At 40.3% G+C, this 21148-nt stretch overlaps 1 protein-coding gene across 1 annotated transcript in view; it reads right to left on the reverse strand.

Annotated features, from left to right (window-relative positions):
- LOC107392944 (collagen alpha-1(XXIV) chain) overlaps positions 1-21148 on the reverse strand; it is a 127636-nt gene that overhangs the window by 17499 nt on the left and 88989 nt on the right. Inside the window, exons 32-49 of the mRNA XM_015971025.3 lie at positions 19537-19590; positions 18907-18960; positions 18749-18802; positions 18584-18637; positions 16030-16083; positions 15783-15890; positions 9437-9490; positions 9217-9324; positions 8117-8170; positions 7825-7878; positions 7623-7679; positions 7260-7313; positions 6374-6427; positions 5979-6032; positions 2971-3024; positions 1749-1856; positions 703-810; positions 478-585 (exon numbers count right to left, since the gene is read on the reverse strand). Coding sequence (XP_015826511.3) covers positions 478-585; positions 703-810; positions 1749-1856; positions 2971-3024; positions 5979-6032; positions 6374-6427; positions 7260-7313; positions 7623-7679; positions 7825-7878; positions 8117-8170; positions 9217-9324; positions 9437-9490; positions 15783-15890; positions 16030-16083; positions 18584-18637; positions 18749-18802; positions 18907-18960; positions 19537-19590 — 1245 coding nt within the window. The remainder of the gene's footprint in view (positions 1-477; positions 586-702; positions 811-1748; positions 1857-2970; positions 3025-5978; positions 6033-6373; positions 6428-7259; positions 7314-7622; positions 7680-7824; positions 7879-8116; positions 8171-9216; positions 9325-9436; positions 9491-15782; positions 15891-16029; positions 16084-18583; positions 18638-18748; positions 18803-18906; positions 18961-19536; positions 19591-21148) is intronic.

The following is a 21148-nucleotide window of genomic DNA, read 5'->3' on the forward strand; positions in this document are numbered from 1 at the left end:
CTAATTGTCTGGGACTTTGACTGTGGGGTTTTCATAAGCCGTAAGCCATAATCATCACAATTTTAACAAATAAAGGACTAAAATATCAGGCTTTGCAAGTAATGAGTCAGTCTCATATATTGTTTTAGATTGAATAATTGATATAAATGAACTTTTTCCACCATATTCTAATATTTTGAGTTTCATCTGTAGCTCAGTATCTGTAAAACGGATGTAATTAGACCCATTTTTGTGGCGTGCACCTTGCTCGTCCATGACTCATTCTGAGAGTTTTTCTAAAATCCCTCCAGTGGTTCAATTTTGCTAAAACTAGAAATACATAAACATACAGGCGAGGAAAGAACATTATCGCCCACCACCAAAGACAGGCAGTGAGAAAATTTGGAACAGAACTTAAATGAACATTTGTGATACACGATTGTCTTTAATTATTATTCTCTTAATATTTAGGTTGGTTAAGCACATCCAAGCACTCACTGGTTGCCCTTCAGAACCTGGATCTCCTACGCTGCCCTGGTCACCCGCAGCCCCCTCCATCCCTTTGATTCCTGAGGCTCCCCTCTCTCCTGGCAGACCAGGCTCTCCCTGAATCAACACATGTAAAAAATATGTCAGGACCATTTTTTTATCCACTCTAATGCTTCTGTCATGATGTTTTTTTGGCAGTTAAGAAATACATTTTCCAGATATTATTGCTTTCACCTTTTGACCAGGTGGTCCTGTTTCACCCATTGGTCCAGGAAGTCCCATTTCTCCCCTGAGACCTGGTCGTCCAATGGGTCCTTCTTGTCCCAACAAGCCTCGCTGACCCTGTAGGTGCAAAAGAGATGGTGACTAAAAGCGTTATTTCATTTATAGTAGATACTTCATTATGCAATGTGAACAGAGTTAACTGGTTTCAAATTAATTTAAACAAATTCGACCTAAAAAGTTTCCGGCTAAAAGCATATAGATGAGATCTACCCAAAAGGTGGAGAAACAAATGTCATAATGAAGAAAATAAAAAATGGTGTTGCTGTGAAATCGTTCATGGATAAACAAGTTAGCTAGTTTTCTGCCAATCTCTTCCGCTGGGACAATGCACTGCCAAAGTAAATGCCTGAAGACACCAGAACCAGTTCAGAAAAAATACCTTATTGCCAAAAAACATCTAAAAAAAAAAAAGTCTGAAAAGGGATCCGAGGCTGAAATTAACCTCAGTTTTCAAAACCCAAACTGAAAAAAAAAACAAAAACCAGTACCAGCCTCAAAGGATGGTGGAAAACCATATAAAATATGTTTTTCTATGTTATGGCTTCCTCACATAATGTAAAGCCATTACTGTATACAACCTTGTGTAGAAAAGCCACACTGGGGCAGCTTGGTTTTCATACAAGCTGATGTATGAAAACCTCCCCACATTCTGCTCACGTTAAATAAACCCACGGCACTGCAACAGGAGAGGCCGATGGAGCCTAAAAAGGAATTTTTACCTCACATAAACTCACTCCAGGCCTTAAAACAACAGATCAGAGCAGCTCAGGTGTAAATCTGAGACATACAGGAGGAAATAGGAGGAAAAGTTTGGGAAGATGAGTCGTTTTAAAGTGATCAAGTGAAGCCACTCTATGCGGCTCATTGTATTCCATCAGGTGGGTCCTTGTTGTGCAGTAGTTGGTTACACGTTCCAGAACATTCATGCAGGGTGTCAAATAAAGATTCATAATAAAAAAAACTATTATAAAAATATGTTATGATCTATAAATGACCTGTCGGCCTTGTTTTCCTGGTAGACCTGGTGAGCCAGTCAGTCCTGGAGGACCATCCGGACCTGGAAAACCCTTTAATCCCGTAAGTCCTGGAAAACCACTCGGGCCCTGGAAAAGGACAAAATCATTCACACTGACCATCAGTTTTGTCATTCAGATTAAGATTTAGGTCCAGATTAAGTTTCTAATTAATTGACTAAAGTCATCAATTGCATTTTCCCAGTCCTGGGAACGAGCTCCCGCACCTTGAGAGTAAACATCACAGCTCTAAAACTGATCTCCACCCATGTGTGTCACACGTCACGTGATCAGGAAGCAGAAAATCCACGAATTAGGAGATCGTTTTGGGACGCTGCTGTGAAAAAAGCAAGGTGATAACCAAAAAAGCTTCTACAGCTTCCACAACGGATTGTGAAAGAACGGAACCAGCTAGATTCTTCCTGATGTAAGAAGTGGGTAGTTTTAGTGTTTACATGGTGATAGAGCACAATATTCTGTGACTCTTCAAAACAGTAAAAATGCTCTAAATGCTGGCAGTTAATGAGCTAAGAAGCAGCTGAAGACTCTTATTTAAAACTGTTTTTACTTAAATCTTTGTGTTTTCTACATTTGTATAATAACCCGCTGTGATTTTAATGATCTTTCATTTGTTTATGATATCTTGTTGTATAGTTGTTGGGATGATTTGTTTTGTTTATATTTGTGATTTTTCTGTCTGTAATAAGAGTTAGGGTAATAAAAAAACGTTACCTACTGATATTTGGACTGCTCGTCTCTGATTGGCTAACAGCAACACGGTTCTACCTGACTGTTGATGTTTTATCTCCACAAATAACACAAGCCTAAAATAGTTCTGCTGTGTGGTGGAGTCGCTAATGCTAACCGTTAGCTATTGCTAGTTGTGATGTTCTCTGCTGTTTCCTAAACCAACAACAACCTTCCCCTGTTGCAAGTCAAGATGGGTGACAGAGTGATGTAGATCTGTCAGGCTTTTTTAATCCTAATCCTTCTATTTTCTATCAGCCTGCATGTTAAACCCAGAGTGACAGATAATTTAGAAAAATAGTAAGTAAAAAATTGTTTCTCAGTGGACCTGCTCTTTAAAACATTACGTGTTCAAATAACCTTTGGATCACGCTGCTCTGTGTTCATGGTGTACCTGCCAGCAGGAATCCCAGTCATATAAGAAACAGAAATAGTTGTGGACAACAATGCAACTCACTTCTGGTCCAGCAGCTCCATTCAAACCTCTCGCTCCTTTCTTTCCAGCTGATCCCTAAAACATGTGCACAAAAAGAAACAAAAATAATGTATCAAATTCAATTCAACTGAATTCAATTCAATTCCATACAATTCAATTCTATTCAATTCAAAAATACTTTATTAATCCCAGAGGGAAATCGATTGCTGTAGTAGCTCAGAATAATAATAATAATAATAATAAAGTCATCAAAGAGTTATTGTATATTACAATGGCTGTTGGCAGGAAGGATCTCCAGTAGCGGTCAGTGTTGCAGCGAACTGAAGAAGCCTCTGACTGAAGACACTCTTCCGTTGTTGAAAAGTCTTGTGAAGAGAATGTTCAGGGTTGTCCATAATTTTCTTGATTCTCTGGAGAATCCTTCTTTGCATCATCTCCTCCAGTGGTTCCACAGTCATCCCCAGAACAGAACCAGCCTTCTTTATTAGGCTGTTGAGCCTTTTCATGTCCCTGCTTCTGATGCTACTACCCCAACAGACGATGGCTGAAGAGATTACACTCTCAACAACAGACTTGTAGAAGATCTGCAGCATCTTGCTACGGACATTGAAGGACCTAAGCCTCCTCAAGAAGTGCAGTCTGCTGTGTCCCTTCTTGTAAATGGCTTTGCTGTTCTTTCTCCAGTCCAGTCTGTTTTCCAGGTGAACTTCAAGGTATTTGTATTCCTCAACCACCTCCACTTCTTCTCCCATGATGGAAACAGTGTTTGACTCCACCCTGTTATTTCTGAAGTCTAAAATCATCTCCTTTGTTTTGTTCACGTTCAAGGTCAGATGATTGTTTCCACACCATGCCACAAAGCGCTCCACCAGCTCTCTGTACTCAGCTTCCTGTCCATCTCTGAAACACCCAATGTTACGTCCTCTATTGGTGGATAAGGAGAAGGACGGGGAGTAACACGGAGGCATGTGTTTCAGGTGTGGAAATTGTAAACATTGATTTTATTAAAAGGACTTTAAAATGACAAAAAGCTCCAAATCTGAAAGTGCTTAAAACAGTGTTAAAATTGCCATGGGTTTACATTTAAAACAGACATTTGAATGCTCCCTAACATTCACAAAACAAAGTCCACTGACTTAAACACAAGTTTGGGAGCCAAGAGGAACCCAGCACTCTGGTCCCTCGTCTGTTAAAAACCTCTAAAAGTTGTTAGGCTTCACCAAGCTTAAAACAACTAAAACCCATTTAAAAGCCATTAAAACACAAACAAATGGAGCCCACGAGAGAACTGGCACAGATCCAGTCTTTCCCTTCCTCCTGGCAGCTCTCCCCTTTATGCTGCTCAGGAGGTGATCAGCCCAAGTGAGTGCAGCTGTGCAGGTAGGAGGAGGAGGCAAAGCACTGACTGTCGTCTGCAGAGTCAGCTTTCTGGGACAAAACATCGACAGCTGTAACACCCGACAACTGCAGATTCATCTGAGTATTTCTGTAGATGACAGGTCTCTGATTTGTACTGGAAGTCTGAGGTGTACAGGGTGAAAAGAAATGGTAAGAGTACAGTACCCTGTGGTGCTCCAATGTTACTGATCGCCTGGTGTGATGTGCAGTTCTTCAGCCTCACAAACTGTGGTCTGTTTGTCAGGTAGTCTTTCATCCAGGTGATAGTTGAGGCCCCCACCTGTGTCTTCTGGCAAAGTACATCAGGCTGAATTATGTTAAATGCACTGGAGAAATCAAAGAACATGACCCTCACAGTGCTGCCTGCTTTGTCCAGGTGACAGTGGACTGGTTGAAGCAGCTGGATGATGGCATCTTCAACTCCAACTCCATGGTGATAGGCAAACTGCAGCGGGTCCTGATATGTTCTAGTTTGCTTATTCAGGTGGACCAACAGGAGTCTCTCCAGGACCTTCATGATGTGGGATGTCAGGGCAACCGGTCTGTAGCCGTCATTAACTGATGGGCGAGTTTTCTTTGGAACTGGAACAAGGCAGGATGTCTTCCACAGGACTGGAACCTTCTCCTGGGCCAGGCTGAGGTTGAAGAGGTGCTGCAGAATCCCACAGAGCTGCTCTGCACAGGCCTTCAGTACTCTGGGGCTGACACCATCTGGACCTGCAGCCTTGTTCCTGTTCTGTCTCTCCAGCTGCCTCTTCACCTGACTTCTAGAGACAGATTGGTGGGAGGGGGAGGTAAATGGGGCAGCAGCATCTCCTGACTTGGTTGAAGACAGATTTATAGAACCAGAAGAGTCCATGACTGTGTTAGAGGACAAAAAAGCTGGCGTGTGACAGGAAAATGTTGGATCAGAGGAGGATGGGATGTCTGATTGGTTGGGGACAGTCGAGGAGGATGCTGGGTTTGTTCCTGAACTGAACCTATTGAAGAACTTGTTCAGTTCCTTGGCTGTGTCCAGGCTGCCATCTGTGCAATCCTTCCTCTGCTTGAAGCCTGTGATCTTCTTCATCCCTGACCAGACATCTCTGATATTGTTCCTCTGCAGTTTGTTCTCCAGCTTCTTCCTGTATGCCTCCTAGCTGTCTCTGATCTTGATCTTCAGTTGCTTCTGTATACTCCTCAATAATTCCCTGTCTCCTTCCTTGAAGGCTCTTTTTTTCTCATTTAGCAGATTCTTCAGTTCACTGGTGAGCCAGGGTTTGTTATTAGCAAAGCATCTCGCTGTTCTAGTGGGTATGATGTTGTCCACACAGACGTTTATATAGTCAGTGACACATCCAGTCATGGCATTGATGTCCTCTTCATATGAAGAATCACACAAATAAAAATGGCTATAAAGCACTGCTTTTACATTTATTTATTTTATATTTCAAACTGTGTTTTCAGGAAAATGACAAGAGTGTATAGAGATTATTGTATAGTTGTTATCACATTTATTAATAATAATAATAATAATAATAATAATAATAATAATAATAATAATAATAATAATAATAGCTACAATTTAGGTTATCCCAGTCTGATGGGTTATCAACCATAAATGCTTGTAACGACCATCTGTAACGACTCACTGGAGATCCTTTTTCTCCTTTTGGGCCCGGTTCTCCAGGCTCGCCAGGTGATCCCTGCACAGGAACAAGAAACACAACTATTAAATAAATCTCATCTGCACCGACATTGTCCACACATGAACTCCACTGTTCTATACTCTGAATGCACTGTGAGTCTCAGAGGTAGTAACCTCAGGCCAAACAAGAAGTTACTTGTAAAAACAGAACATGTTGCATGTTGCTCAGATTACACCTGGATGTATGCTAGTGGAACTACTGCTACACCTTTGAGGAAAATCCTTTAGATGTGCATTTCACTTTACTTACTCTATGGTTGGCATGTATTAATGTGAGAGCAAATCCACTGTTAGTAATGATTTAATAGATGCCGTTTGTGTGTAAATTTGATGACTTACAGGTAATCCTTGAGGTCCAACGTTCCCACGAGGTCCAGTAGGACCAATGTGACCCTGAAACAATCAACATATAAATACGTTTAAAAGAACTCAATCATTATACATGTTAATGATGAAGTATAACAATAACACATCTAAAAGGAGTGTGAGGTGGTCATTAGTTACATTCAGGAGGAAACTGGCATTCATCAGTTTCTAACAGCAACTAATTTTCTGTCCACACAGAAAATCAGTGAAGTAGCAGAACTGGATTTTTATTATTTCATTTCTACGCATAATTAAATGTGAGTAAACTTCATGTTTTAGGGGAGATAATCTCTACCTGCAGTATCCCAATTCTGCATGAAGGTAGTGAAATTCAATTGAGCCATGAACTGATTTTCTGTCTCCAATCCCAATTTCCTTTTTAGATTGGACAATTTTGACCAATTAAAGCAGCTGGCGGTAAAAGCCAGACCTCAACTTGCATCACAATTTGATGATAAATAAATGAATACTCTCAGATATTTTAATTTAAAAATAAAACTTTCCACGTGTGATGTCATCATTCCAGGTGTCTAATCAAAAAATGCAGAGAAAAGATTTAAAGTTGGCTCAAAACAAGACTTGGAATTTTTGAAATTAGTTAATAAAACCTAAATCAAAATCAGAGAAGTTAGTTGTTGAACTGTACTGTAATGAAAAACTCGTCGGGTGTAATTCATGATGTTATCGTGATGTATCTTTTCTGTTAAAGTGACAACCAAAATAAAGGATCAATCAACCAAACCTCCTAAAATCAACTAAGGGCAATTATTTCTGGGACCAAGCATTTAAGATTAGTTAGAACAAATTGTGATTGGAATAAAAGTACTTTTCACTTTGCATCTAATATTTGGTTTTCTACCATGTATCCTTCGTCTCCTGGCTCTCCGCGATCTCCTTGTTCTCCTAGAGAACCCTGTAAAGACAACAAGACACAAAAATAAAAACAAATACAAAATGTACTTTTTTTATCTTTAAAGTCTAACAATGACCTCAATCTGACGAAATTTTTATAACTTCAACTAAGCAGACACCTAACCATCCAACATAACTAAAAGGTCTATTACATCTAACACACAACTCTATACACAGTTAAGTTTTCTGAAGTGAAGCATCTCTCTTCTTTTGTGACATCTTTAACATGTGCATCTTTGAATATTAAGTGGAATTAACTTTGTATTTAAGATCGTTCCAAAATCAGAGTTTAAAGGAAAGCAAGACCTACTGGTTCACCTAAGGGCCCTGGAAGTCCTGGAGTCTTATTGTCCTCGCCTGGATAGCCCTGAGATAGAGCAAAAAAAAAAAAAGTTAATAAATAAAATAAAACCACATTCAGAAAGGCATGAATTTACTGAACACATATTGTTTCACTTTTGTAACTAAAGCTACCAAACAAAGGTAAGCACAGCATTTTTTAAATCTCTTACCTTTTCACCTTTGGGTCCTGGTGGTCCTACAAGCCCAGACTTGCCAGGGTGCCCCTCAAGTAAGAAGAAAGTTGATCATTGTACTTAAAGCTGCTTGTTTGACAGACACATGAAGGTGGTAATGACTAGATGAGCAGAAATGGCTCTAAGGCTGAGCCTGCTTGTTAATTTGCAAGAATAAATATAGGCAATAGCATAAAAATGTGTGTTTGATGTATGTATTCAGCAATAATAATGAATGAATCAATAAGCTAATTATTCAGTTTAGATCATGATGCATAAATAAACTCACTGGGTATCCTGGGAGTCCTGGCTCCCCTTCCAGCCCCATGATGCCAGGCTGGCCCTGGATGCACATTGAAAATGCAAAAAAGTAATTAAAAGAACTAGTCATGGCATGAACACAGTTTTCGTTGGGGGGGGGGGGGGGGGGGGAGCCAACTTGAAAGAATGGGAATCAGGAACCCGTAGAAACTGGAGTCGAAATGAGTAATTGGAATCGGAATCATTCAAATTCAACGATGCCAAACCCTATGGACTTCACACATGTAATCTAGCATTCACATGTTTGAACTATTAGCCATGACTTGAATCACATTCATGCTGTAATTCATTTTGGAAGATAAACAATTACGTGTGTTTCGAATAGGTCTGTGAAGTAGTTTAAGATTTATTAGCTTGTGAAAGTTGGTAATTAAAATATTACAAATAAGAAGTTGCCCCCCGTACAGCTGCCGCTTCAATTTAAGGACAAACTACCAGAGTCCCCAAAAAACTCCATTTGGAGTCAACAAAAGACACGTGAATGTAGAAAATGGCAAATGACTCATTTCCTCTGGCGTTTAAATTTTTATTCTGTCGAAGTACGCTGTAATTTAATCAAGTCAGAGGACCGGGAGTGTCTTGTGGATTATGTCATTGGGGGTATTTCTGCTGCATTTTGCAGTGTTGGGAGTTTTAAAGCAGCGTGAACACTGCATGTTTTATTTTCCTTCCATTCCGCTTCACCAGCAACTCTTCAAATTTCACTAATGTTGTTTTAGTGATGACTGCTGTTGTCATTTCCTACTGAGCTACAACCAATCAGTGTGAGTTAATCACAAGTTTTGCTCAGTGATTCTAACTGGTCATTTTGAGTACCTACCCCAGCTCAGATTAAACTGTCCTTTTGGATGGTCCACTGAAGTGGAGCTACGTGCATACCACTAAGTTAATGCCGGTAAGATTATCCTGAAGTACTGATGGTGGGAAAGGCCCTAATAATTACCTTGCTCTTGTCTACCTCTCACATAAATGTGGCACCAACCAAAAACACTCAAACTTAATTTTTGGATCATTTATAGGTATTTCTATAACAAAGTAAGAAGAAAGAGAGGATAAATGGGAACTAACAGGTGGGCCTCGAGTTCCCCTGGCACCTTTCAGCCCCGGCTCGCCTGATTGGCCAATGTCTCCTCGAGAGCCTATCTCACCAGCAAGACCAGGAGGGCCCTTTTCTCCCTGAAAAATCAGCAGTGAGTATTTTTCATGATAACTTTAGAAAAAAAAAAAAAGAGAGAAAATATACAAATTCCTAACAATTACTTCAGACCATCCTTACGGTGGGCCGTACCTTTTTTCCATGTCGTCCTCGAGTCCCTGGGGCACCCAGTTTTCCTTCGGGTCCCTGTGAAAAGACACATATTCGGTTAAACTAATTTGCATTAGTTGATCTGGTATTGGTGGTGAATGGAGAAACAACAACAACACCACCAACAACAACAACAACAACATAATAATAATAATAATAATAATAATTCATTTTTTAGAAGTGCCTTTCAAAAGACCCAGGAACACATATCCCCCTAGTGACCCAACCCAATTGTGTATTTGTCCTAAAGAACTCATTTATTGTTTGTTATGGAAATTTATGTTTATTACTTCTTGATCATTGACTCAGTCAACTGAATGTAAATGTATTGCTCTATGCCTCTTTGATCATGCTCACTCATTTAGACACACCCACACAAGCCACTCACACACACACACACACACACACACACACACATTCTTGACTTTTGAATGTTTTAGCCGGAAATATAAACGGAAGTAAGCAGATTTCTGGAATGCTGTTGTGAGTGCACCAGTGTGATAACTGAGAGGTGGCGAAGTGAGAGGTGGCCTGGCTCGTGAGCGTTTAGCCTCTAATAGAAACGCAACTCCAGTTGTCATCGTTGGTTGTGCAAAGAGAAAGATAAACACATTCCGGAGATGCTGTATTGGCTTGGGTTTTTGAGCGTTTTTGCCGAAATATAAATGCAACCCTGGTGTGATAACTAAGAGGTTAAATTGGTTTTTGGAACAGGAGCCATGTATTACTGTCAAGTAGGTCCATGGATGTGAAATTAGCCTTGAAATAAGAAACCCTACTCTAGTTATTTGTGTTGTTGTTTGTTTTCTTAGATGTTGTCTGCTTAAATTGTTGTTTGGATAAATGAGAGAGTGTATGGATTGCTTTGTACATGTGGTATCTAGGAAGCACAGAGCGGTGGAGAGGAAAAAGGGTTGAAGTTGTGAAACAGAGAGAGCACAGCCAGGCTCAAACAAAAAAAAAAAAAAAGAAATTACCCAAAATAACGGTTGCTGTGCTCTAAGCTAATAAGGTCTTATCAATTGAGGCCTGAAGGTTATAACTAGAAAATGAAAATGGAAAATATAATTTGAACAGATTCTCAAAATTGTTATTTATTTGTTTTTTCTGTTAAGCACAGCTGTTGAGTACTTTATTGCATTTCAGACCCTCCGTGTGGACTTCAGTAAGTCCAGTCAATATATTCCATGTTCAGAATGCACGCTGTCCACAGAGGTGGACATGTAGTAAAATTCTATGCAAATTATTAAATGTTACAAAGAATATTTGTTGAAATTTGTTTAATTCACACCTTAAGATAAATGAAAGACATTGTTAAATAATCTTGGTTGAATATTTTATAATTCATGTCCCAAAAACCAGTTTCCTTGTCCGGGGATCGGACTGCCAAGGCTCCCGACTTGGTCTGCCACCCAATCCACACTGCACCGGACCCTTCATGTTCCTCCTGCGGGTGGTGGGTTCACAGTTGGATGAGCCCATGTATCCGGTTCGGGCTGGGCCCGGCCGGACCCCATGGGCGAAAGCCCGGCCACCAGGCACTCGGTCACGGGCCCCAACCCCAGGCCTGGCTCCAGGGTGGGACCCCGGTAACCCTCCGGGCCGGGTACTCAGACTCTTTGATTGTAAATCCATAAAAGATCCTCTAAACCGTTCTTTATCTCACCCTTCAACTAAGACCAAGTTGTCATGGGAGACCCTACCAGGGGCACAAAGTGCCCCAGACAACATAGCTCCTAAGATCATTAGGGCACTCAAACTCCTCCACCACGATAAGATGACGATTCAAAGGAGGAGTATCTTCAAAAACACTATTTATTGTAGCTAGATGGATTTTTAGGTTACCACGGGCTTTGTTATGTAAATACCTCTACCTTGTGTTAGCCAATCTATTTCGTTTCCAAATTAATTGTTTATGTAATCAATATTGAACTCCTCTTGTGTAGGTTAGTGAATTCTTTCTGTTGTTTTTGCAAATCTTTACCTTGTCCCTGCTTTGGACCTAATCAGATCCACTTTCTTATCACCTTCTTAATTCAACAAGGACAGAGCAGCAGCTCATTAGACAGCTCTTGCGCTTGACTTCATCATTGTTTTGTTACTGCTAGACAAGTATTATAAGATGACACTTGCCCTAAATGACCCTTAGATTTGATCAGTAGTGTGATGACCTGAAAGATGTTCCTTGATGGTCACATTGTTTTGAGAATCACCTGATTACATATGCATCTAGTGGTTCTTATGTTTGTCAGTCTTTCATTTTGTTTATTTTGTTTACTTATTGCTGTTTTCTAAATATAAATACTTTAGTTGTTATCCCTCTGCTTGATCTTAAAAATAAATTATAGCTCTTCCTCAGAGCATTTTATACAGTGTACGTTTTTACAACTTACAAATTACAACTTACTTCTAATGTCTTTTCCTTTACTGAAAAATTATCGTCCTTTCAAACACCTTTAGGGTTGTGTGTATCTAAGAGCGCCATCAGTTGTTTTATTTTTGATCATTCACTGTCTCTATGTGATAGATGAGTTTTATTTTCCCTAGATAAATCTGTTGTCCAGTTTCACTTACGGAGTTTTAATTTAGCAGTATTTATCTCCTGTTGACAAATTTTACACATATTTGAGTAGCATTGTTGATGTACTCTGAAGCAACCTTACCTTACTGAACCTATGTGGAGTTGAAATTTTATTTTTCCAATTAGGACTGGGTTCGTTGTTAGTTCATTCCAGTGTTAGAAGCGAAGAGGTTAAATTAAGAAGTCACTAGAGGTGAAAGTTTCTGGCATAATGAGAGCAAACACATAAAGTCTATGATATTTTTATTTTTTACCCTTTTTCCCAGATGGGTTGTTACTTTTGATTCCATTGGATTACAGTTTTTGCTACAATTCTTTTACTACAATTTCTCCAGTTACTCTTAGGTTATGTGAATCACTTTTTGTGTTCATTTTCAGTTTTCATTACACAGATTATGGCATTTGTTAGTTGTTAGTTACCATACCATACCATATTTATTTATAAAACAACATTTCAGAAGAGTTGGGAGATTCTCTAAGGGATAGTACAGAGGTGAGGACACTATACAGTTTCTTCTGGTCGTTTTTATGCCTAGTGATTCTATTTGCAAAATATCTGTTTCTAGCTGAGCAGACAGCTTTCTGATAGCGGGTCAGAGAATCCCTGAATAATTGGTAGGAGATTTGCAGCTTGTCCTTCCGCCACCGGCGTTCGCAGACCCTACATTGGCGTCTTACAGCACGAGTCTCCTCATTGAGCCAAGGGTCTGCCACAGTTTTTTTATGCCTGTATCTTAAGAGGAGCAACTGCATTTAAAACAGCTGAGCAGGTAGAGTTGAAAAAGGTCAGCAGCTCCTCAACTCCTACACAGGTGGAGTCAGGTTGGGAAGTGGATAGAGTCTCAGCTAGGCTAGATGCTAAAAGATTGGTGGTGGAAGGGGAAATTATTCTTGTAAGGTGTTGATTATGTTGCCTAGTGGATGGAGGCGTCAAGTCACATATATTAAAAATAATAGGAGGATGATCAGAGATACATGCAGAGTCAACAATCAGATCAGAGATACAGATCCCAAATGACAAAACCAAGTTTAAAATGTGCGATCCTGAATGGGTGGGTGACTGGACCTGTTGCTGGAGACCAAAACAATCTAAAATGTCTAAAAGCCACCAACAAGAGGTTTGTCAGGGCAGCAAACATATATATTAAAATCACCAAGAATAATCCCACGGTCATATTTTGGAAGAAAGTCTGTTGAAAGATCAGAAAATTCCAATAAAAGTTTGAATTGTACTTAGGTGGGCGATAGCAGAGAATAAACAGCAAAGGAGGACTAAAGTCCACCTCAAAAGCCATTAACTCAAAGCTGGTTGGAGTCACTGGTATAGTAAGATTTTTAGGATGGAAAGAGGATCTGAACATGGTTACTAATCCACCACCACGACCAGTGAGCCTGGGCTCGTTCAGAACCTGACAGTCTGAAGAACAGAGCTCTGGCAGTGCAGCTGACTCACCAGGAAGAACCCAGGTCTCATTCATGCAGAATAATGTCACCTCATGCTGGAAAAAGTAATCCCTTAAAATGAGGGTTTTATTCCCAATTGACCGGGCGCTTAGGAGAGCTATCCTGAAGATCAGTGGAAGACCCGAATCAGCTGACCGGGGTGACTGGGCTGCTTGGGCCACTGTAGGATAGCAAAGGTTAGCTTGGTTGACGCCCCGGTGCATCCACAGGTTGGTGGGTGAGGCATTCCGGCGACCGGATTCCCCAGAGAATCTTCGACAGAGCGATGAAATGCAGAAGATCTGATGATTTCCATGTATCAACTCTGGTGGCAGGTGAGGTTTATATCCCATGTACTAACGGCCGGAGGAGGCTCTGAGCCGCACTTTGGAACCCCCTGCGTTTGCCACGTCTGCGGCGTTTCCTTGGTAGCCACTTGTTTGGGTTTGTTTTGTTGTTTTATGCACACTGTGTTGCACGACTCTGTCCCTTGCTGACATGAACTAGTAATTACAAGTTCCTTGGGATGGGTGTTTTATCACATGTTATGTGAGGTCCAATTTTAACATCGGATTGGCGCAATGCTTGCCAGTCTCGGACATTTTTGTTTATGTTTCGTTTCTGGTGAGCCATGAGTTGCCTCATGCCTCAAGAGGAGGGAAGGCTGATAACAATTTCCTCACATTATTACACTGCCTGGATGGAAATACCTTAAATATTAGATGATAAGGATTGTTGATGAAAGCAATTCAAAATCAACAATGATCTCCCAGAATTTTCTTGTGCTTTTTCGCCACAGGTCGTGAAACCAGGAAATTGGGTTCTGATGAAGGTGCTGAAGCGAAACAGATGGGGCAGCCAGAGGTCCATTCGAAGTACTCCTCATTACTCCTACTGCTGTGAAGATTGCTGAGAGGCCATCTTGGATTCATCTATCCCACTGCAGCTCATCAACGACAACTAACCGCTCTAGCCCGGCAACGAAGTCCGGCTACAAAGGGGTGGACCACCACTAGGGTGCCATCTCTCAAACCCGGTGAAGATAAGATAAGATAAAGATCTGCTTCGAGCTTGCTGGTTTCACCAGATTGTTGATGTTGGTGGTCGCACTCATGGCCCTGCACTTGGGCCGCCTCTCAGCACCTGATGGAACAACTGAGACAGCAGCATTTGAGGAGGTACTAAAACTGGAACTGAACGACTGATTGGGGCTCCTCCCTGACCGCGCACCTACAGGACAATGTAACCTGCATTCACCTACCTCGGCTGAAGACCCCCTGGACGCAACTACAACAGGACACAGCGAAGAAGAGATGCTGGGGAAGGATAACTACTTCAAGCACCTGCACCCAAATCTCCGGACTGGTTTCACAGCCAAGGACCTGTAGGACCTTTTCGGGGACAAGATCAGCTCCCTGACAATTGGACAACCGCCTTGACACGCCATGGAAGAACACTGGTGTCTTCCTATTGAGAAGTTGAACCTTACGCTTCATGTTCCGACCTACGTTATTACGCTGCGGACCTGGACTTCAAGGTACTCATCAACGTAAGACTGAAACCATCCTGATCAACGGAAGAGGACCCTGACTTCCAAACCCTATTCTCCAACCGGGACTCTCAGTCCAAGGACAAGCACTTTGATGAAGAACACCTGGTTTGCCTCAGCTCTGCCATAGTTAGAGCTGCGAAATTAATATTACACCTTCATTTTTCCTCCTTCACTGAAGACTTGTCTGCACCTTAGAGTTTCAATCTAAATTCACCTGATGTTTCCATACACGGAACTGATGTTTTCTGTGTATTATATGGTTTTGCTGACCCTTCCCAATCTCCTTACAGGAACTGCTATAAGTCGTAGAATTGTTCATCACAGTAAATTCATTTCAATATGTATGAAATAGTTTTCTCAAGGTTATAATTGTAATGATTTAGCAGATTCTATTTTCCATCTCTGTGAACTGCTGTCAGGTATTATTGTCAGTTGTGTTTGACTTATTGTGTGTATTATTTTATTTGTTCTTATTATTATATTGTATTCTTTGTATGGAATGATTCTTTGGACAAGTTAACAGGATTGGGAATAAGATCCGCAATAGACAAATGATTGCAGTCATCATTTGAGTCAAATCTGAACTCACTGAAGATCCTTAATCAGACACAGTTCACGAAGTAAATACCTAAAACAGCTTTTTGTTATAAATTTTCGACCAGAATGCATCCAAGTTTTTTTAAAATCTTAAACCTGAAGTGTCATGAGAAAAAGGTATAGCAAAAACAAACAAACAAACAAAAGAAACCTACACGGAAGCCCTGTTTCCCAGGCTCTCCAGCTGATCCTTGGGGTCCAGGGTCTCCCTCTATCCCCTTTTCCCCTGGCTCTCCAACTGGTCCCTGATCACCAGACTCCCCCTGACAATGTGATGGACACAAATAATCCAAAAGTGAATGATTCACGTGCAATGCAAGTCATTGAAAAAGACAAATCAAAGTGAAGCTACAATTGTTTATTTGTTTTGATTAAAGCCCAAGTTAACTTTTTTTATTTCACCTTAGGTCCATCTTTGCCTTGTGGGCCATCTTCACCTGGAGGGCCAGGAGGACCCTATGAGAAGATCACAACAACACATCTTAATTATTGAAATATTCTGACAGAATAAAATATTTCATTTAACAATATAAAACCCAGGCAAACATAAATCAGATGATTTTTTTCACTAAGCTTTTCAGATACTTGATTTTTAGATTATAAAACTAATTTGGCGTTATTGAGTGAGTTGAAGTGGTTCTTGTTCTCATTGTGGTTTTTACATTTGTTTTTTGGGAAAGGTTTTTAGAGTTCAACCAGACATATTTATGGTGTCAAGTTGGTTGTTATTGCATTATTTGGTTCTCTTTTTAACACAGAAAAGAGTAGTTTTACAGTGTCGCCCTCTGCTGCCTGCGCTCTCCTCGCTGATGACACAGATCCATGTGTGATCCAGTGGGTAGACCCCATCGTCTCAGTTCCTTATTAGCGGCTAGCTCTGAAGAAGGCCGCAGGAGTGGTCGAAATTGTCAGCAAAAATGGGTAAAACAACCCTTCCCTGTGTTAAGAATAACTAAATAATGCTATCAGAAGAAACACACAGAAAGAATACACCAAAAAAAGTTGTTTGTTATGTTGTGGACCAGGAGCTAAATTATCGGGTTTAAAAGCAAAGGCATCAGTTCAGCTGCGGATGCCAGGGGCTTGTTCCTACCCATGTTTATGATTGACAGTTATATCCCCTCCACTTTTAAAGACCTAATGTGGAATTCCTTTCTAGCATAGAGCTAACATCCTCTTGCATTCCCAGTATAAGTTCTGTATTATACAAACTGACTGGAATTTTAACAACTCCATTCCACCACCTTTTACAGCCATGCCTTCTTTTGCCGCACTTAGCTACTAAAATGGATTTGTATTTATTTGATTTCATTATTAACACTCTAACTGTGAATAAAAATAAAATCATAATTTATGTGTTAATGAATTTTTCAACATTTCAGGAGGTGCTGGGAAATCTGTTCCATCCAGCCAGTCGTCAGCGTGCTAGCTAACCCGCTACTACTGTTCATTTTAAAGTAAAGTGGGTACAGATTCATTATTTAAATACATTTGCTGTGGTCTCTAGCATGGATACATGCCTTCTTAGTTGTTCTCTGTGGAAAAAAATCTCTGGTGCTTCTGTTTTCAGGAAGTAGAAAAAAGTTGGAGGAGAAAGGGGCCAAAAACGGACTTCCTGAGAAATACAACTCCCTCACTCATCAGTAAGCATGTAGGGTGCAGACAATGAGGTGGTGTATACCTTTAAGTAGCTGGGTGTTCACCTCAACAGTAAACTGAACTGGTCCAACAACACAGGTGCTCTCTATAAGAAGGGCCACAGTTGCGTCCACCTCCTGAGGAGGCTGAGGTCCTTTGGAGTTAATTCCAATCTGCTAAAATCTGTATATCACTCTACCATGGTTTGTTGGGGTGCAGGCAGCTCTGACTCTGAGACAGAAGGAGACTGAACAAGCTAGTTAAAAAAAACACTAGGGCTGTTCTGAGCTGTCAGTTATATTCAGTTGAGGAGATGTATGAACGAAGGATGGTGGTGAAGATGACCTCCATCTTGGAAAATCCCTCCCACCCACTGCATTCTGCTGTGGAGACCATGAACAGCTCCTCCAGAGGCAGACTGAGACATCCCAGATGTTAAACTGAACGCAACTGTAGGTCATTCATCCCTTCTGCAGTAAGCACATATAACTCCTCAGTTTAACTGGTCCTGGCATTATCCTGGTACACAATAACATCAATGTAATAGTCTGGACGTGTTCAATACCTGTGAAATACCTGATGAACATTAGAATGTCTGTGTCCTTTATGCTGTATAGTTCTGGAAACACAAGTTTCCTTTTTATTTGTTGTATTTAGTGATTGAAGTTTACAATAATAGCTTACTGCCTTTGTGTGTTTACCTGTAATCTTATTATTATTTCCTTTTTCCTTTTTTCTAAGGGTATGTGCTGCTGTAACAAGTCAATTTCCCCACTTTGGGATTAATAAAGTCTATTATATTCTATTCTATTCTATCCTAAAGCATAAATAACATTATTGTTTTATTCAGGAAAAACACAATGTATACTCTAGACTTCACAGCCAGAATGAAAAATGGTGAAGTTCAAGTTCAATTCAATTTAAGTTTATAGCACCGAATCACGACAAGAGTCGTCTCAAGGCACTTCCCACAGTAAACATTCCAATACAGGTCAGTTCATTAAGCCAGTCAGTAAAACGTTTCCTATATAAGGAACCCAGCAGGTTGCATCAAGTCACTGACTAGTGACTTTACAGCAATCCTCATACTAAACAAGCATGCAGCAACAGTGGAGAGGAAAACTCCCTTTTAACAGGAAGAAATCTCCAGAGGATCCTGGCTCAGTAAAAGCAGCCATCCACCATGACTCACTGGGGATCGAGAAGACCGAGCAGACACACACACACGCACGCACACACACACACACACACACACACACCCAAAGTAAAGTAAAGTAACACTTGGGTTAAGTTTAGTGGATAATCTGTAGTCACTCACCCTGGCTCCCTTCTGACCCTGATCCCCTTCAGCCCCTGGAGGTCCAGCTTCCCCCTAAAATGAAACGGACCACAACACATGACTGTGTGAACATCAAACTCATTTACAGAAACCACAGAAACAACAGAGACAGCCTGACAGACAGAAACATATAAAGATGCTGACCTTTGACCCTGGCTCTCCAATGGCACCTGGCTCCCCCTCGGCACCCGGAGCACCCTACAAGAATTGGACATTTTCTTTAGTCTGTAAACATAACAAGCATAAGGCTGTTGTCTCTAAAGCTCAAAAACAAATGGTAAGTTTTTCTGATGTTGCAGTACTTCCAGTCCTTGCTCTCCATTAGGTCCAGCCTCTCCAGGGGGTCCTTTAGGTCCCTAAAAAACATATGAAACAAACACAATGTGCATTTGATGCCTACAAAATCTAACTAGTTACAAAAAACAAACAACTTCCTTTTCTATCAGTAAACCTGAAGCGTACATAAAAAGTTTAAAACCTTAAAGTCTGGCAAAGGAAACACTAGAGGCATGAATGTCTGGAATAAAAAGATTGAGAAGCTGCCAAACACAAGATGAGACCCATCGCGTTAACATCGCCTCCAGCTGATCCCACCCTAATAAATACCTCCGTCTGATTGTTTGACACTTTTCATGCCCCTTGGTGGGGCAGGGTGGGATTGGTGGACTTGCAAGAACATCAAAAATTTAAAAATCCGATCCAAGAAATAAAAGAAGCATTGAGGTGTGACGAAGTGTGAAAGGGACCACCTATTTCTACCATAAACAGTTATGATTTTGGTAATGATTCACATCAGAGTGGTTAAGTGTTTAATAAACATCTCCAACCCTTCCAGCTCCCGCTTTCTGCTACTTTTGTAAGCAATTACGGTTTTGTGAGCATTCTCTGCGGTCATTACAGATTCCAGACATGCTGGTTTACAAACGACTTACTGGTTCACCTTGAGGGCCTTTCTCCCCGGTGCTCCCTGGAACGCCTGTTTTACCCTGGGAACACACAGGAAATCAAACTCAGTCAGGTTTTATTCTTAAACAAGCATCCTGTCAAAATCAAATAAAACATGTGGAACATTTAGACCTTTTATCATCATTATCATCCATACATCCTTATTAAACAAGTCTATGAGGAAAAAATACTGCAAAATGTGACTTTTGGCCTTAACCCTCTCAGGCTCAAAATAAAGACGAACAACTAAGTCCTTCAGAGGTACTTCTGAGTTAAAAATGCTCATGAAATATGTATGTGGAGGAACCAGGTAGCTAGGTTTTAACGTTGCAAATTTGCAACGCCTGCCTCGAGAGGGTTAATTCATTATAATGTCATTCATAATAATAAAGATAGCAACCAATGCAAAACATCAATTTAATACATTTTATGACCAGTGCATTTAATTTAATTTCCTAATTTTAACAAATTATATTAATTTCCTGAGAAATTAACCATTATTATTTTCCATTTATTACATTCTTAAAAAAAATAACAACATGAACAAATCCAAATTACAAACACCCGAATGAAAAAGAGCAGATAGAAGAAAATCCTATAAATAATCTGCCCCACTCAGACCAATAATTAAATCAGTAATAAATAAAATGTGTTTAACTGAAAATTTTAACAGAAGGACAGCTGCGGACAAAAACCTGTCAGTGATTTACAAACAAATACTTCATTTGCTGTTCCTGAAACATCATCCACGGTGAAACAGTAAGAAACAAATGACAAAAAAAGACCAAAGAACAAAACTAATAAAGACTGTTTAGATTTTTTTTATCATTTTGTTTTTAGCAGTCTTTTTAAACATTGTAATTGATTTTGCTACTTTCCTTTCTGACTCCAGATTGTTCCATTGCTCCATTACTTTGGTCCTGAATTTTGGTTTTATAAATATTTTACAGCCTTTCAAAGTATGTTCTTAATAAAAGATCTGTGGACAAAGAGCAGAAAAGAGGACACATATTTACAATATCTGTGTACTTTTTAAACCCTTGATTCTGATGTTTGCTTGTTTTTAAAGAAATAAAATGAGTTTTTGGTTGCTTGGCTCTCAAAAATTGAGCTTTTTTTTTTTTACAAGCTGGATGCAAATTCAAACCAAAAACAGCCTGAAGTCCAAATCATGAGCATGAAAGCCGGTGGGAACGTGCAGCTTCACAAGTCGCTCAGCTGTGATTATAGAAAGAAAGAAAACAATCTTTTATGTAGCGCCTCTCAAGATAAAAATCACGAGGCGCTTCACAATAGGGGTTGTATCAACTAGTCGGCTAGTCGACTTTACTGGTCGTTGGTTCGTAAGTCATCTTTATGATTCGGTCCATGAAGATCACCGTGATCAAACTATTTGACCCGATGATAAGACGAGGTTTTTTTCATTGAAAATTATTTAAAAATGTGGGGTCGTCTTATAATCGGGGTCTAAGCTTTCACACATGCTGGTGTTTGTCTGAGGTCATTATAGGTCCAAAACAGCAGAGGGCGCCAGGCTGTATGTTCTCAAGAGGAGGAAAAAAGTGGAGACGAGAAGTCCGGAGCAGAGTGGACCGAAAG

The sequence above is a fragment of the Nothobranchius furzeri genome, chromosome 8 (assembly GCF_043380555.1).
Source record: "Nothobranchius furzeri strain GRZ-AD chromosome 8, NfurGRZ-RIMD1, whole genome shotgun sequence".
Classification (NCBI taxonomy): domain Eukaryota; kingdom Metazoa; phylum Chordata; class Actinopteri; order Cyprinodontiformes; family Nothobranchiidae; genus Nothobranchius; species Nothobranchius furzeri.